Source organism: Telmatherina bonti (genome assembly GCF_933228915.1).
Source record: "Telmatherina bonti genome assembly, chromosome: 10".
Taxonomy (NCBI): Eukaryota; Metazoa; Chordata; class Actinopteri; order Atheriniformes; family Telmatherinidae; genus Telmatherina; species Telmatherina bonti.
The window spans coordinates 34,153,432-34,171,211 of NC_136628.1; the positions used below are offsets into that span (position 1 = coordinate 34,153,432).

General features: G+C 39.3%; 1 protein-coding gene across 1 annotated transcript in view; it reads left to right on the forward strand.

Annotated features, from left to right (window-relative positions):
* The window catches only part of opcml (opioid binding protein/cell adhesion molecule-like), a gene marked incomplete at both ends in the record, with an annotated part of 219,797 nt that overhangs the window by 97,576 nt on the left and 104,441 nt on the right, over positions 1–17,780 (forward strand). The window contains one exon of the mRNA XM_079248215.1: positions 11,326–11,561. Within this exon, the coding sequence (XP_079104341.1) occupies positions 11,326–11,561 (236 nt within the window). The remainder of the gene's footprint in view (positions 1–11,325; positions 11,562–17,780) is intronic.

Here is a 17,780-nt window from a genome sequence, read left to right on the forward strand (position 1 = left end):
TCACACATTCTCAGGGAGATCAAGCAAACTCCACGGAATGACCACTGTTTGGACCAGAAGTCCGTCCCCCTAAAGTGTTCAGACAGTAAACAGCAGAGATAGCAGGAAGCTAGCTGCTAGCCTTGCACATATGCTACTAAGGGTGAATTCCCATCAGGATAGTCCATTAGACCTGGCCCGGTTGAGGACTTGGCTCAGTTGTAGGAAGGTGTATCCATGTAGACTGAGATCGTAATCACGCTGCACTTTGGTCAAACAAACCAAACCATTCCAATAATATATCCCTATTCCCACCAAAGGTGGCGCTGCACTAGTATTTAGCAAAAGAGAGGACAGGACCTGCGTGAAGAAGAAAACTCTGTTTCCTTCAGTTGCAAGTTAAACATGGAGACGAAACTATGGCTGTTTTTTTTTATTTTTTTTTATTTAGTTTTACCCAAGTATACTGCAAAAATACACTGCAACAATGGACGCAGTATGAACACCAGGTGAGGATGAGGACCCTTAACACCATCGCTATGTGTACATATGTACATATATGTGTATATATATATATTATGTGTGTATACATGTGTGTGTATGTGTATGTATGCGTGTGTATGTGTGTGTATATGTATGTGTATGTATGTATGTGTGTATATGTATACATCTGTAGGTTGTTTTCTTTCTTTTTATTTTTGGGTTAATTTTTAGTTGTTTTTTTTTCTCTCCCTTTATCTCTTTCACTTTTCTTATGAGGTGTTTTTTCTCCTTTCTCTTTCTGTCTTTCGTCTGTCCTCTCTGGTCCAGCAGTACAAACTCTACAATTCAAACAACAATACAAAATAAATATAGAAATAAAATAAAAATTCAGAAAGTCAAGGGGATCATTATATCTATAAAGCTTCCCTTGGCAGAGAAAATTTGCTCAGCAGAACAGCATCCAGAGCATCATTCTGCCTGCCTAAATGCTGGACAAGACAAAAAAAAGAGAAAAAAAAAAAAAAAAAAAAAAAAAAAGACACCATCGCTATGTATTTACCCACAATGCAATGCTATGCCAAATGCAGGAAGTGACTTTTTTGTGTAGTCTCCTTCCTGCATTTGGTCTGCTTGGTAGATGGGCCGAGTCCGCTTCTTTGATCTGTATCAGAATTTGTTGGGCACGTTCACATTTCCCCAAACAAAGCGGACTTTCTGAGCAAACGGACTCAGATTCGGATCAAAAAGGCAGATATGATGGTGCCCCAACTGCTGCTGGATGCTGCTGCTGGCAGATTGAGTTGATTTAGTTGTCTGATTTCTTATATTCATCGCTACCTGAGGACTTTAAGGTCCAACACATTAAGCAGCAGTTTTCATCATTGGCCTTTGTGCCTTTGATTCCTTCAAGGCATTTGACATTTACTCATCAGGGCTTATTGGCTTTTTTCCAGCCGTACAGGACTGTTATTTTAGTTCTCTTCTGACAGATATTAAAATTTCTGCACACCTGTTGATCTCTTGCTGCTCCTGATGAAACATTCCTGTCAGTTTAAGCTATCTGACTGATGGAATGTTTTACAGGAAGAGGCATCATCATAATTTCCTGCCTGTTAGAGGTGCCTTGGCAACATAAGAAGAGACAATGATTTTGTTTATTGTAAAATTGTGATAGATAATGGTGTTATCATTAATTCTGTATTTACGACATAGTCTTTTAATTAAAACTAAAATTTGCTTCCCGATTAAAAACCTCTTGGACATCCTTTGTTATAAATGCTGGGAAAACCTCCAACCTCCACTCCTGTCCTAAAGGGTAACACAACTTACCCCACACGGTTGCACAATGAAATTGTTTAAAATGTAGATATAACACAATTGGGCGCTGACAATCTAATGAGATTTTAGGGTTAAATGTTCCTTCTACCCAACATTTAAGCTTGTTCTCTTTTTAATACGTTACATTTCGCTTGTGTTTGGCACAGAACTGGTTTTGCTGCGTTTAATAAGAGCGTATGCATTTTTACTGCAGTGATGCATTCCTGTTCTGATCCTCTAAGGTCGTTGTGGTTATATTGTCTGGAAAATAAATAAATAAAAAAGTGCACTTTGCCTGAACACAGAAGCATGTGGGAGTTCAAATAAGCTCCACTGCTGGCAAGAGACTTATCTAAAGTTTCCAGATAGCGTAACGGCTATCTGGATGAAGAATCATTTAGGTAAGTAGAGCAGTGTTCTTTCTCAAAGGTCAGGGATAGAAAGTGGATGGTCAGTGGTTTGAAGGATCCAGGGCCATTTGGGAATAATGTTTTTTTTTTTTCTGTCCTTCTTTCCAGATTAGCACCTGACAAAGTGCCCTGAAGTATTTGACCTGCGTTAGCTCTGCAGGAGTGACTCAGTTAGTCAAAGAGGATTGAACGAAGGAGCTTTCAGTGTGCACATCAGAAATATGAAGGAGGCGAAAGCGAAACACGGGTTTCTGCTCACTTGGCTCACAGTTACAACAAAGGAAGAAAACAAAAATGAATGAAAAAGACTCCTCCTTAAGCATCTTCTCCTATGACCTTTTCTTCCTTCCAGTTGCTTTGCAAACACTGAGCAAATCCTACAGTTTCCCCTGCAGCACATGCACGAGGAAATGGCAGAAAGAAGAGATAATTATTTATATTTACATTTTCTGACCTACTTTACTTTGTTTTCTTAAATCAAGGCTGCTTGTTGTACAGGGCCTTTTAGGTGCAGTCCTTCTTTTATTCCTTCCAATGGTGATTATTATTATTATTATTATTATTATTATTATTATTATTATTATTATATGTTAAGCATATCTTGCCATACTTTTCTACAGTGTCGTAGTTTGGTTGACTGAAAACAAAATCTGGGTTAGTTGAAACAAACATGCCTTCTTTTCATTTGATCATAATTTGTGTGCACACTGGAAGCTTTTTCTTGTAATTTTTGCTAAATTTACTCAACACTTTTTCAATTTTTCCTCAATTTTATTTGATTTAAACTGGATAAAATCTTGTTTCTTTTATGGAGTATGAGGAAAACATCTATATGTAGCATCCCACTAGGATGATTTAAACCAATAGAATCGCAGGACGATTAAAGGACACATTTGTTTGGTACCCATTGGCAAAACAAGTTGTGTTTCTCATATGTTCCTGCAAACTTATGAGCAGCTGTTTTACTTTGCACTGTTAACATTTCTGATGCTTTACTCTGTTTGTTATGACATGGACATTAAGGTACCTCCATACCATCACTTTTGCATGTTTAAAAAAATTAGAAACCTGGATGGTTTTTCTATTCTTTACCACAAACATGGTTGATACATGGCTTCCTTCCATCATGATGCAGTCTCGGGTATACATGCCTGGATGCTGCTGCTGGCAGATTGAGTTGATTTAGTTGTCTGATTTCTTATATTCATCGCTACCTGAGGACTTTAAGGTCCAACACATTAAGCAGCAGTTTTCATCATTGGCCTTTGTGCCTTTGATTCCTTCAAGGTCTCTGAATGCAATCATCTTTACAATCCTTCACTGGGAAACTTTTTTTTTTTTGCAGCTTATTGACAACTGGCACAAAGAAGTCAGAGAGATAAAACATCTGTTGACTACTCCTTTTATATCTAATGCTGACACCCTCACCAGTCACCAGTTAATCTATTGATTGTTGAATTCTCCAGAGAGCTTTTGTGAGCATAAGATCTTTAATTATTTTCCTTATGATGAAACAGTGGTAAAGAAAAACAAGAAAGGAGCATTTCTGTGATGTCACGTTTAAGCAAGCTTTCAGATTATATGAGACCTTTTAAACTGAACCTTTTATTGCTTACTGCTAAGTTTCCAGCCTGTTCTGGCAACATTTTTTTTTATCATGAAAGAAATGTTAAACTAAAAAAAAAAAAGGCTATATTGTATTGATTCCACCAGAAGTAGTAAGTAAAAGTAAAAAGTAAAAGTATTGCAATGTTTTTGGATCTACCTGTGCATTTAGAACAGGTGTTTTCACAAACAGGCTTGTCTGCCTCGCAGTGGATCTTAACTAATTAAATTTAACTGGTTTAGAGGCTGGTTGGTTGGAACAGCTGCCTGACAGGATTTTTACTTCATGGCACCTGGTTTACACACCTCTGGATTCTACAAAGCCTTTGTTTTTGAATGTCTAAAAAGATGTGATCATTCTTGATGTACTGTATGTATGTGTCTGTTTCCGAAGCATGCATACCCTCACACCACACACAGCACATTATGTGCAGCTCATTGTCTTACCCAAGGACACATCCGCATGTAAAGACGCCAGAGACCAGACCCCTGACCTCGCAACTGAAGGACGATTGTTATGAGACTGAGCCTTGCTCATTATATCCATCTCTATTTGGATTTTATGGTTTTTTTCTTTCTTTTTTTTCGAACCAAATCAATTCTCATTTGCAATGCAGACTAAATAAACAGTTATTTATTCATTGTAAAATGTGCATAATTGCTGGTCACAAGCAAAAGGGGCACAGCTTGATGACCGTTTCCAACCTTTAGACCTCTTTTAAAGCCATTACGGCTGTTTAAGCAGATACGCTTTACTATTTGTATCCTCATCCAGTTAATGCTAATTAGACGTGTTACTCCGGTTAACATGGAGACCTCCTGTTTGTGGTCCGGTCAGATGCACATCCCTACATGATTTAAGCATCTAGCAGTGATATTTTCTTTCATGGTTTATAATTACTATGTTATGCACATTAATATAACCAAGACATTATTTTTTTGTTGGATTAATGTTTTTGAAATTACTATATAATAACACTGTGGACATATTACTACACACACACACACACACACACAGAGACTCCACATCTCAGTTTAGACTGGGAAGCGATATTCTGTGAAACTGAGATTCTGTTCTTTGGCACGGTATGTTGTGAATATTGTGTGCATAATCCAGGCGTTCAGAAACACGTGTGCTTGTGTCTCCATGTGAAACATATGTGATAACTCGTGATGAGACCCGGCTCCTGCACTGGGAAACAGGTTTAGTGGCTTATTGAGGTAACTCCATGTTCAGCTCAGGATTTCCGGCACAGCGCTGATTAACTTTTTATTTAATGGCATCACGGTGGCAGCTTATGCTAGCTCTGTGGAAGATTATGATGTATATTATATATATATCTATAAATGGACATTGGTTTGTAGGCAGTTGGTCTTTGCTCTCTTAAAGTCATAAACAGACTTGTTCTTTTCAACTTTCACTGATCTCTTTCTTACTAGTATGTTTCATCAGAAAATAGACTAACTCAGTGGTTCCCAACCTGTTTTTCCTGAAGACCCTTTTCATGTAACTACGGAAAAGCTGTGGACCCCCCACTGGCCCGTGTTGAAACCATGCTTGGCTTTATGCTTTCATTCGCTGCTTTTCCCCATAAATGATGCATTCTGGCTGAAACCTTTACTAGGATTAAACCAAAATGAGGTCATTAGGAACTTATAGACTTATTTCTTTTTTTAAAAATAAAAAAAATAAGAAGGAATAGTCTGTGCTGTGGTATTTTCCACAGTGGTCTCATTAATGAAATGGTGCAAATTTAATGTTTTCAGGCTCCCAGAACACTGGTTCCATATGGAGCAAAAAGGAAAAAACACAAGAAAATACACCTGAACTTTTCTCTGTGGACACGGCCGGTATTTAAATCACAGTGGCTCTGAACAGTCAAAGAGTCTTGGACCCCATGTGGTCTTTGTGGGACCCCAGGTTGGGAACCGTTGATCTGACGAACAATTCAGGCTGTCAGGAAGAGAGAGCGACATCGTTGTTTCCGTAAACTCATGATTACATTTTTATTTAAAAAGCACTTTTAATGCAAAACACAGTTTGTTCATTATATTAAAAAAAAAGTTTTCACACAACAGCAGCAGATAATCTCAGAACAACTGTGTACAGCAGCACTTGATCACAAACATGAACTTCCATCTCATGTTAATGTCTCTAAACTAGATAAAGGTACCAAATTATAAATAGACATTTACATCAAATTTGAAAAAAAAGACTTTGCTTTGGGGAATTTGTTTCCTTTGAAGCTGTTACGATGTTAAATATATTCATTTCCAGAGCAGCATTTCTCAATCCAGGCCCTCAGGGGCCCCTGCCCTGCATGCTTTAGTTCAGGGGTGTCAAACTCCAGGCCTCGAGGGTCGGTATCCTGCAGGTTGTTGTTGTTTCCCTCTACCAACACAGCTGATTCAAATCAAATGCATCCAGCAGCTTCTTGTCAACTTATTGATGAATTTTTATCAGGTGTGTTGAAGCTTGGAGATAACAAAAACCTGCAGGATACCGGCCCTCGAGGACTGGAGTTTGACACCTGTGCTTTAGTTCCCTCCAACACCAGCACACATGGCTGACTGCAACCATCTGCATGTCGTTCAGCTCTGCTCAGGCCTGGTAACATTTGATTCAACTGTGTTGGAGAAGGGATGCCTCTAAAAGTTGCAGGATAGCAGATCTGAAGGGCCAGATTTGGGCACCCGGGCCTGTACTAAACGACTCACATGCCCGGATGTCATGTTTTAGTGGCTTTCTCTGGTACGCGCTAGTTTAGGCTCTGGCTTTTCGGCTGCAATGTGTTTGCTGTTTCACAGTTTTTTGGACAGTTATCGTTACAATATTTAGCCATAAAAACAAAACAAACCCGTTTTTTGTTTGATCTGTGATAATTCGGTTCTCACACTGCCGTCTTACAATGTAACAGAGCTGTTGAACATAAGTTTCATCTCTCCAAACCATTTTCTCTGCCAGTTAGCACATTTCAAAGCATCTTTTTGAGCTCAACCATGTGGCAGCCATGAATCTTGGCTGTTTTAATCTCCCACCCCACCACCACTCCCCCTTGCTTATTCTGCTTCATATCCGCAGTGTAGACTTCTGGAAATGGTTTTCACTCATCTTGAGTGTTTTATTTTCTGTCCTTTTTTTTTTTTTTTTTGCTCCTAAATAGAAAAATACTTAGCATAAGTGAAGGTGATAATTAACCCAGAAAAGTAAGCATAAACAAGACCTAAATCTGTCTTAGCCTTCTATTTTTAGAAGTAAATTTATGAAAGACAACATTTGCTGTCATTACAGGATGAATGGACTTCGGTCTCTTATTGAAATATTTGGAAATTGAAATATTCAACTATAGAGACAAGTTTTATTGTGATAAAGGAGGATTTTATGAGACTTAAAAACGTAGTTAATTTCCCTAAAGTCATAACAGCTGTCCAGTAAGCGTTCAGTACTAAACATTTCTTCTCATTTCATATTAAAAGCGGATCTCAGTGTATCATCTGAGACACAGGCTGATCTCTGAAGACCGGAGCGGATCTGTGATGGTTCTCTGATGTCATGTCTAAGCATGATGAGGTATTTTATGTGTTTAATGGAGATCATTTGTTTCTTCACCCAGATAAAGGTTTTAAGTGTCTTTCCTTTGAGGAAACACCTCTGACTTTAATTTAATTTAGTTTCTGAAAGACATAGAAGGTGTTGCATGGGAGTAACATGACATTACTGCTGTGATGCTTCTGTGCTCACATGCAACGCCTGCACACACATTAGCTCTACGTGCTTCAAAAACACACCAGTTTACATCAACACTTCCTTCAGTAGGATTCACACAACCAGTTTATTCACTGGTTGGATTCCTCTTTGAGAAAATAAACTGAGCTGCAGCTGATAAAAAAAAATCCATGAAAGTGGACTTAATGTTTATTTCTCCTCCTTATCAGACCTGCTGGTTTAGTTAAATGCCATCAGAAATGAGATCTGCGTTTTGTGTGGTGCATGCTGCATCTCCAGAGCTCCACTGGAAGCACTCGACAATACAAGGAGTTTTCGAGTGGTTGTACCGTTTTATTTAGTGTGTTTTGTTGCTTATATTGCGTAGATTCATTCCAGCAGTTTGTGATTTATGTTCGACACAGAGGAAGATGAATTCTGTGCGCGTCCCTGCAGATGCTGAGCATTACCTTTTTTTCCCCACCTTGAGTTGTGTATTTGTATCATTGGAGCAGCAAAACGGCAGTTTCTCTTTGTTTCTGTGTTTTTTTTTTCCTTCATGTTCAAGTACTAACATACATGTACTTGAACTGTGGGAAGAAAACTGAAGCACCAGTTGTGTTCGCTGCCGGCGCATCGGCTGCTCTTTCTGTCAAAGGCTTTAGATGATGTTACATTGATGATGCTAAATTTAGTGGCCTGTGTTGATGCAACAAAAAAGCTGCAGTTGATGATTTCTTATCTGGTACAAAAAGCATTCAGAGGTTGAATCTGAATCTCCGGAAGCTAAGCGGCCATGGTAAATGGACTTGTACTTATAAAGCACTTTTCTAGTCATGCAGACCACTCAAAGTGCTTTACACTACTTGTCACATTACCCTATTCACACACACACTCAATTCACTTTCCAGTTGAAAGTCAACTGCTCTTCCTCCTGAGCTACAGCCGCCCCATAGCTCTAATTCTTATTAATTATTATTCTTATTTTAATTGTTATCTTATTATTTCTCCAGATAAGGAGCTGATTAGGGTTCAGAAGTAAGTAGCTACTGTTTTACACCTATAACTAATCAAAACAGAACCAGGGGAGGGGCTACAGTCATGGTGTATATGTGTTAAAAACTTAATAGTGGGACAGACTTAATAACCATAAATTTGGATTTCCCTGCCTCACAGCAAGAAGGTTGCTGGTTTGATCCTCGGCTGGGGGCGTGGCTTGAATGGTGGTCTTTCTGTGTGGAGCTTGCATGTTCTCCCCATGTATGTTTGGGTTCTCTCCAGGTACTCCAGCTTCCTCCCGCTTTCCAAAAACATGCATGTTAGGTTAGTTGGTTACTCTAAATTGCCCACAGGAGTGAGTGTGAACGTGAGTGGTTGTTTGTCTCTGTGTGGCCCTGGGATGGACTTGCGAGCTGTCCAGGGTGTACCCCACCTTTCGCCCAAAGAAAGGTGGGATTGACTCCAGTTTCCCCACGACCCTTCATTGGAATAAGCGGTTAGGATAATGAATGAATGATTGATCAGGGATGGATGTTCCTTGAACCGACGTCTGAGACAGCTCTGTACTCAGACACCCCTTGGACCCACCAGTCGAGGTGTTAGGACAGGAGATGATGGCTAAGTGCTCACCTTACGACCCTCCTACTATCCCACACCCCTCCCAAATAGTGACAGCCCTGCAAAGCTCCTTCAGAGACAGGCTGCTGCATCTAAAGCTGAATGGAGTCACACTAGGAGCGAGTGAGACTCTGACTGAATGTTTGTCTCTTTGTGTTGGCTCTGTGGTGGACTAGGAACAGCTCCAACACCCCCCACCAACTTGCATCTGAATAACCCTTTATCACGACAAACATGTGACCACTGTCGCGATGTGCTTCCGGATTATTCTACTGTCTGAATAAGGTTTTTCTCTGCATGTTTCCTTAGTAGTTGTTTGGAGTTTATTTCTGGAAAAACCTCAGGACTTTTGAAAAGTTAGCTGATCGGAATAACAGTTTTTCTGCCTTAATGACAAAAAAGTGAAGCAAAAACACAGAGCTGGTGAGGAATTTAAAGGGTATTTTTAAAGGGATTTTTTTTTCTTGTTCTCTTTAATTCAACGGCCCTTAAATCCATTTTCTTTGTTGTTTCATGAGAATTTTAAATTGTTTTTCATGTTTAGGCTCTGAGAATTAAAATGCAAATGTCCTCTGAGTGGAGTAAGTGATAATTATTTCTTGTACGGGACATACAACACTTCGGGCGATTTTCCTTTTGCTATTTTGACTGTGGGAGACAAAGTAAAAAAAAAAAAAAAAGTGGTTAAAACTGAATCTCAGTCGTGTTGCTCACACATCCATGCCTGAATGCTTCTTGAACTAGAACAGCAAAGTAGACTGGCCCATTGAAAAGAATGACTCAAGTTAAGCCTAGATAGACGTTTACAATATTTTATGGAGTAAATATAAGACATAATTGTCCAAATGATGCTGATATGAAATAAACTCTTTCATCATGAGAAAATTATACTTAACATACATCTCAAAAGTCAAACAGCAGCAGGAACATTAATATGTCTAAAATGATACAACATGAACAGAAGTTATTGAGATAATTTGACTGCAACTTGATGGCTTTATGATCATCCAGCAGAAAATGTTTCAGCCTTTGTAGCGACTGAAGCACTCAGTCAGCTGGGTGGATGTCTGACATGCAGAGGCACGAACCTGAGATGAAATTCATTCTAGCTTGTCATCACTTTGAGCTACAGAAGCTGATATGAGCTGAGGTTTGTCAATTTAGCCAGCAGCTGTGATGATTGGTACCAGATAAACCGAGAAGCTGCACTGACATGTAAACACGTCGGCGCCCGCAGACAACACTTCTGTTGCTGTGAATCGCTGAGTGAGAGGAAGATTAAAAGATTTCCAAAACACCATAAAATTAAGTGTTACACAATTTGTTTTACTTTCAACACATCAGAAAGATAATTTTATTACTTTTAATTAGATGTATAATTAAAAAAGGACAAAAGAATAAGGTTAAAGTATGGGCGGTATGGGTATGGGCTGCACGGTGGAATAGTGGTAAGCACTGTGGCTGGTTCTTCCCTTGGCTGGGGTTCATTCTGGCTTCCTCCTACCATCCAATGATATACAAGTTAGGTTCATTGGTTACTCTACAATTGCCCCTTGGAGTGAGTGTGAGCGTGTGTGGACATTTGTCTCTGTGTGGCCCTGCGATGGACTGGGGAGCTGTCCAGGGTGTACCCTGCCTTTCGCCCAAAGACAGCTGGGATAGGCTCCAGCTTCCCCGTGACCCTGAATTGGATTGAGCGGTTAGGAAAATGAATGAATGAATATATATATATATATATATATATATATATATATATATATATATATATATATATATATATATATATATATATATAGTATGTATATATATAGTATGTATATATATATAGTATGTATGTACAGGTGTTCTCTCTCAGGGCATCTGGTTAGGATGCCTCCTGGACGCCTCCCTGGTGAGGCGTTGAGGGCACGTCCTTCCTGGAGGAGACCCCGGGGGGAGACCCAGGACACGCTGGAGGGATTATATCTCTCAGCTGGCCTGGGAACTCCTTGGTTTGCCCTGCAGATTCGGCTTATGTGGCTGTGGAGAGGGAAGTCTAGGCTTCCCTGCTTATGCTGCCTTCCCCGCGACCCAATAAGCGGTAGAACTATGTTCACAAACGTTTTAGTGCAAAAAACCCCAAAAAATACTTTTTTTTTTCTTTTTTTGTTCATTTAGCTTATTCACACCTTTAAAATGTTTAAATGTTTTTATATGTTTCTTTTTTAGATGCAACGTCGACAGCAAAGTGTCAAGAGTGGCATGGCTCAACCGCACTACCATTCTTTTTGCGGGGAACGAGAAGTGGTCCCTGGATCCTCGTGTCGTCCTGATGGAAAACACAGCGGTCACAGAGTACAGCATCAAGATCCACAACGTTGACGTTCATGATGAAGGGCCCTATGTTTGTTCCATCCTGACTAACAAGAAACCAAAATCCACAAAAGTCCATCTCATCGTTCAAGGTAAGCTGCTGATGATGTTCCCGTCAGTGATGGATTTCAGCTGCGAGATGCTGAATAAGTCGCCAGTTGGATGGTGCTGTGTGTTTGTCTTTCTTTGTTCATAGTTCATAATCATTTTCAGATTTTAGATCAAATAGGAAATCTATTTTCTGGTTTAGGATGGTGTGATTAGATGGGATTCTCTGAGCATCAGGTCTCGGGATGAAGCCTGGATTGAATCTCGATTTAATTTCAGATTCCCAATAGATATTGATTTAGGACACACACACACACTCTCACACACACTCACAGACACACAAAAAAAACACGTTTGGCTCAATTTCATTCTAAGATCCTACTCAGTTAACAGTTCGAGCCAAGACTTTCATCTATTATGAAATCAATTTCTTCCACAGATAGCTTCCACAAACAATTAGCACCGCTGTCATGAGTCTTCATTTGAGTTTTCGATCCTGCAGCTACACTGAACTGACATGTAATTAACGATCGGCTGTAATTAAAGAAGTAGCATTATCAGATACCTTATTATCACAAATGAAAGTAAACTTCATTAAACGCAAAAAAAAAAAAAAAAAAACCTTTGCTTGCAACCCTGGAATGACACAATTTCATATCTCTATATCTATCTACATATATATATATATATATATATATATATATATATATATATATATATATATATATATATATATATATATATATATATATATATATGACATTCAGAACTAGTTTGACTTGATGATAATCTCTTCCACAAATTCATAATTAACTCTTCATTTTTCACACGGTATAATTTATGATTGTATCTCATTAAGTCTTAATTACTGCAGTGAAGCCTCAGACTGTGGTTTTAATGAAACGTTGGACAAGAATATCCCCTCACACAAAAAGTGTCCTTTCCCATGGATTTCGCTGTCTTTGTCCAACCTTGAATGATGCAGTGAGCGGTGACGCTGCAGGATCACGTTCTGAAATGAAAGGCAACCATGAGATCTACAGAACATGCCATTCTGGGCTGAAAACGGAAAAGTCTGCTGGTGAACACATGCAGTTTACACTGACGTAAGAATGCACCTGCTCCAACAATGAGTGTGTGTGTTCGTGTGTGTTTGATAGAAACAGAGGTTGAAAGATGTCAAACCTCCAACTCTTTCAGCTGAACTCCATGTCACGAGACTCAAATCAAATCAAATCAAATCAAACTTTATTTGTATAGCACTTTTCGTGCTTAAAAACAATACAAAGTGCTTTACATTATAAAACAATTTACATCAAAATAGATAAAACACTAACACACATACACATCCCCTTTCACCCACCCACAACCACCCTCACCCATGCCCTATTTGCCCTGTAACAGTTAAAAGAAGATGAATGAATGGCCAGGTGCATTTGCACCAGATGTGCACCAGATAAGGAAACGGTATTCTCAGGGAGCCTCTACACAAAGGGCTACCCCCAACCAAGACCACCCAGGCCATCACCATGGGGGCCACCCGGGTCCGGGCAGACAGGACCCACGCCACAACCGTAAAGCTGCAGCGCTGGATCCCGACCCACCAGACAGGGACAGCCCCCACAGCAACACCCATGCAGTCAGAGCAGGGGCAGCCCTCGGCGAAGAGGACCCCGATGAGGAGAGAGCTGGAGTGATAACTAAACAAAAATAAAATCCATTAAAATAAAATAATAAAATCTATACTATGTAAATCAATATATAAAATATATAAATAAATAAATAAATAAAATTAACTAAAAAGAAAGATAAATATGGGTTAATATAAGAATGTTAAAACTTAGTTATAAGCTAAACTAAAAAGGTAGGTCTTGAGCTTTTTTTTAAAAACATCAACAGTCTCTGCAGCCCTGAGGCCCTCAGGCAGGCTGTTCCATAGGCGAGGCCCGTAATACTGAAATGTGGCCTCGCCATATGTTTTGGTACGAACTTTAGGAAGAACTAAAAGGCCGGTACCTGAGGACCTCAGGGTCCGCGAGGGTTCATACCTTAAAAACAGATCAGATAAATTAGAAGGCCCAAGACCATTAAGACATTTATAAACCACTAAAAGAACCTTAAAATCAATCCTGAAATGCACGGGGAGCCAATGCAGCGACTTTAAAACTGGTGTAATGTGTTCCCGCCCCCTGGTCCTTGTCAGAACTCGTGCCGCCGAGTTCTGCAGTAGTTGTAAACTAGAAATACTCTTTTTGGGAAGACCAGAGAGCAGGGCATTACAGTAGTCTAGTCTACTAGAAATAAAAGCATGCATTAGTACCTCCGTGCTGGCAAGAGAGAGAAATGGGCGGACTCTGGCGATGTTTTTGAGATGATAAAATCCTGTCTTTGTAACATTTCTGATATGTTGAATAAAATTCAGCTCAGAGTCAAAAATAACACCCAGATTTCGTACACACTGGGAGGATTTAAAACTCTGCAGTTTGCATGAAATGATCTCTCTCTTGTCTTCAGGACCGATGATTAAAACTTCAGTCTTGTCCTGGTTGAGCTGTAAGAAGTTCTCTGCCATCCATGACTTTATATCTAAAATACAGTTTAAAAGGGTGTTGACTGGCTCCAGGTCATCAGGAGACACGGCGATGTAAAGCTGTGTATCATCAGCATAGCTGTGGAAATCAATGCCGTGTCTCCTGATGATGTCCCCAAGTGGCAACATATACAGGTTAAAAAGTAATGGGCCTAAAATTGATCCTTGGGGAACCCCACATTTTATTTTATGGGTCTTTGAGGAGCATGTATCCATACTTATAAAAAACTGTCGATCTGTGAGATAGGAGTAAAACCATTTTAAAACAGTACCTGAGAGGCCCACCAGACATCTGAGTCTGTTTAATAAAATCTGGTGGTCTACTGTATCGAAAGCGGCACTGAGATCCAGCAGCACCAGGACAGAAAGTTTTTGTGCATCCAGATTGCCTCTTAGATCGTTCACAATCTTTAAAAGGGCCGTCTCAGTACTGTGGTTTGTCCTAAAACCAGACTGACATTTTTCTAAGATATTATTCCTGTTTAAAAACTCATTTAGCTGAATAAAAACAACTTTTTCTATCATTTTACTAAGAAACAGCAAGTTGGATACAGGTCTGTAGTTATCAAGAATGTTGGGATCCAGATTACTCTTCTTCAGAAGGGGCTTCACCACCGCTGTTTTAAAGGCAGTGGGGAAGACACCCGTCTGAAGAGAGGAATTTATGATAAGTAAAAACTCAGACTCAAAGAAGCCATAAAATGTCTTGAACAGTGATGTGGGAATAGGGTCTAAAAGGCAGGTTGTTGGGTTCAGCTGGGAGAAAACTCGACCAAGCATCTTTGTATCAACCAGGACAAAACTCTCCAGCTTCTCCTCGGGTAAAAACAATGCTTCAGATCTGTTAAAATCAACACTGCATTTAGATAAAAGAGATGAACCTAAACCTAACCTTGCTGCATGACGGGATAAATGTCAGAACCTCTTATACTGTTTTATTACAAATATGACTTGCTAACTTTCTAAGGCAGTAAATAGGAAGTTTTTGGCTCTTGCTTCTACAAAATGTGTATTTGAACATGTTTATTTTTGCATTATGCTTTAAAACTTGCGTTTTCAGTCATTTCCATTATAAAAAAGCCCCAGAAAGTTGCAATATTTGGTTTCTTGATTGATGTCAGAATGAACCTAAAATGTACTAAAAGCTGTACAGGTGAGCTTAATTTGACTTTCTCTAAAACTTTGAAAGAATGTGTTGTTAAAGTAATGTTAGTGCAACATTTTGTTTTCCAACTAGGTGATTAATCATCCGAGAACCCAAACGAAGAGGTTGAACCATGAATCATATGTAATCATTCCTCCTGTTCCAGTCAACCTGGTTCCATTTAGACATCATCAGACCAAGACGACACCAAACCCAGGACTTGTTACTGAGTAATAGACTCTAAAATAGACTGACTGCCTGTTGAGGGGTGCCCTGCCTCCCGCCTACTAGCTGCTGGGATCGGTCCCAGCTGACCCTGCACTGGTATGAGTGAGTGCATACCAGAGGTCTGCAATATTTGCTAACAAAGGAGCCTTTTTATTTTTTTAACCACGAAATATTCATTTTGAGCTTAAAAAAAAACTTTTTGAGTTATAATCACACTGTTAACGTTTAACTACAGATGGCATGAATGACTTTCTTTTTTCTTTTGAAGCTTATTTCCAGTTGGGCATTTTTCAGTAACTTTTGCATCTTTTCTCTATAGATATCTTTTCAATGTTCCATCAACATTTGGGCTTTTTTTTTTTTTTTTTTGCTAATTTCTCACCAGAAATGAAGGCTATGCATGAGTCAGCATTGTTGGCAGGTAACATAAATGCTGTCTGTAGTGAATTACACTCCATTTTCCTCTAGAGCCACAACAGAAGGGTTGAAGAGCCGCATGTGACTCAAATGCCGCATGGCTTGCAGACTTCTGGAATACAGAATGGTTGGATGAATGATGACTGGATACAGTTTTTGCTCAGTCTGACTAGAATGTTAACTTACTGTTTATTAAAGTCCTTTTTTCTTGACAGTTTAAAAAAAACAAAAAACAAAAAAAAAAACATTTAACATCATAATGTTAAAAAACAAAAGAGGCATTCATGCTTTCCATAATGATTCCATGGTTTGAGCCCAGTTCATCCAGAATGAGTTTTCAGTGAGAACATGTTGGGGTGGGGTTGGATGGAGAATGGATCTCCACATAGGAACAGAACTCCGACCAGCAGACTGCTTTTATCTTATCTACTCGTCTTTGACCATACATCTGTGGGAAGTCGAAGTGATCCCAAACTGGAGATTTTAACTAAGGAAGAGGGTCTTCAAGCTCCAGTTTCTTTTGAATCCATTGCTAGCCCAAATGTCCACTAACCAAGGCTGGGCTGTGCTCAGTCCTGTTTACAGAGCAAGACGGTTGCTCCTCTGTTCGAGAAGTCTGTGTGCTTCAGTTTTGTACCAAAAAATCCCAAAACATTTACCATTAATACCCTCTTATACAGTAATATTACCTTTAGTTCTCCTTGATAGCATCACGTGGCGGTGATTATGTTGACATATAAACTTGAACAGATTTTTTTCTTCAGTTGCTAAAAACATTAAGTGTTGTTATTCACCAAGCGATGAGACAAAACTAGACGAGATAAGATACTACTTTATTTGTTGCACTAACTGGGAGATTTCTAGTTCCAGCTGTAAGTGAAAAGTTAAATATTTAAAGATGGACAAAAGTATAAATAGATTAAAAAAGAGAAATAAAAAGGGAATAACAGAATTCCAAGTATGTAAGTGGTACAGTAATAACTGCAGCGGTGTGCATGAATATGTCTTCAAATTAGGATTTATTCAGTTACACAAAAGCTGCTCAATATGTACATAATAAATTTAATAAAAGAAAACAATAACATTAATGGTGATAATGAGGAAATAAAAGGACATTTGTACATATTTCTCCTTACCATACTGTATTGTTTATCTTGCCTTGGTGGACATGCAGACGAGCTAGTTCACACAGGGTAAATGCAGACAGGTAAAAGGTGATGGTACAGCATAAACAACATAGAATGGAGCTGATTCTAGTCCGACAGCAGCAGGAAGAGAAGACCTGGAACGTCACCTGGTCAGTGGATGGGGGAGTCTGTTGCTGAAGGAGCTGCTGAATAACATCACTGTAGCATACGTCATGCTATACTGCTGTAGTATGCATTTTGCTATGCTACTGTAGCATACATCAGGCTATGCTACTGTAGCATACATCGGGTTATGCTACTGTAGCATACATCAGGCTATGCTACTGTAGCATACATCAGGCTATGCTACTGTAGCATACATCGGGTTATGCTACTGTAGCATACATCAGGCTATGCTACTGTAGCATACATCGGGTTATGCTACTGTAGCATACATCAGGCTATGCTACTGTAGCATACATCGGGTTATGCTACTGTAGCATACATCGGGTTATGCTACTGTAGCATACATTGTGCTGTGCTGCCATAGTATGCATCATGCTATGCTACCGTAGCATACATAGTGTTGTTATATATATATACATATATATACACATCGGGTGGAGAGCATCGCCCATCAGAGAAGAACACTTGACAGTCATTCCTCTCACTTTCCGCCTCTACTTGAGAGCTGGCCTCCTTCCTCACAGTTTGTATTCCCCTTACCAGCACAACATTCCTACAAAAATATACAAAC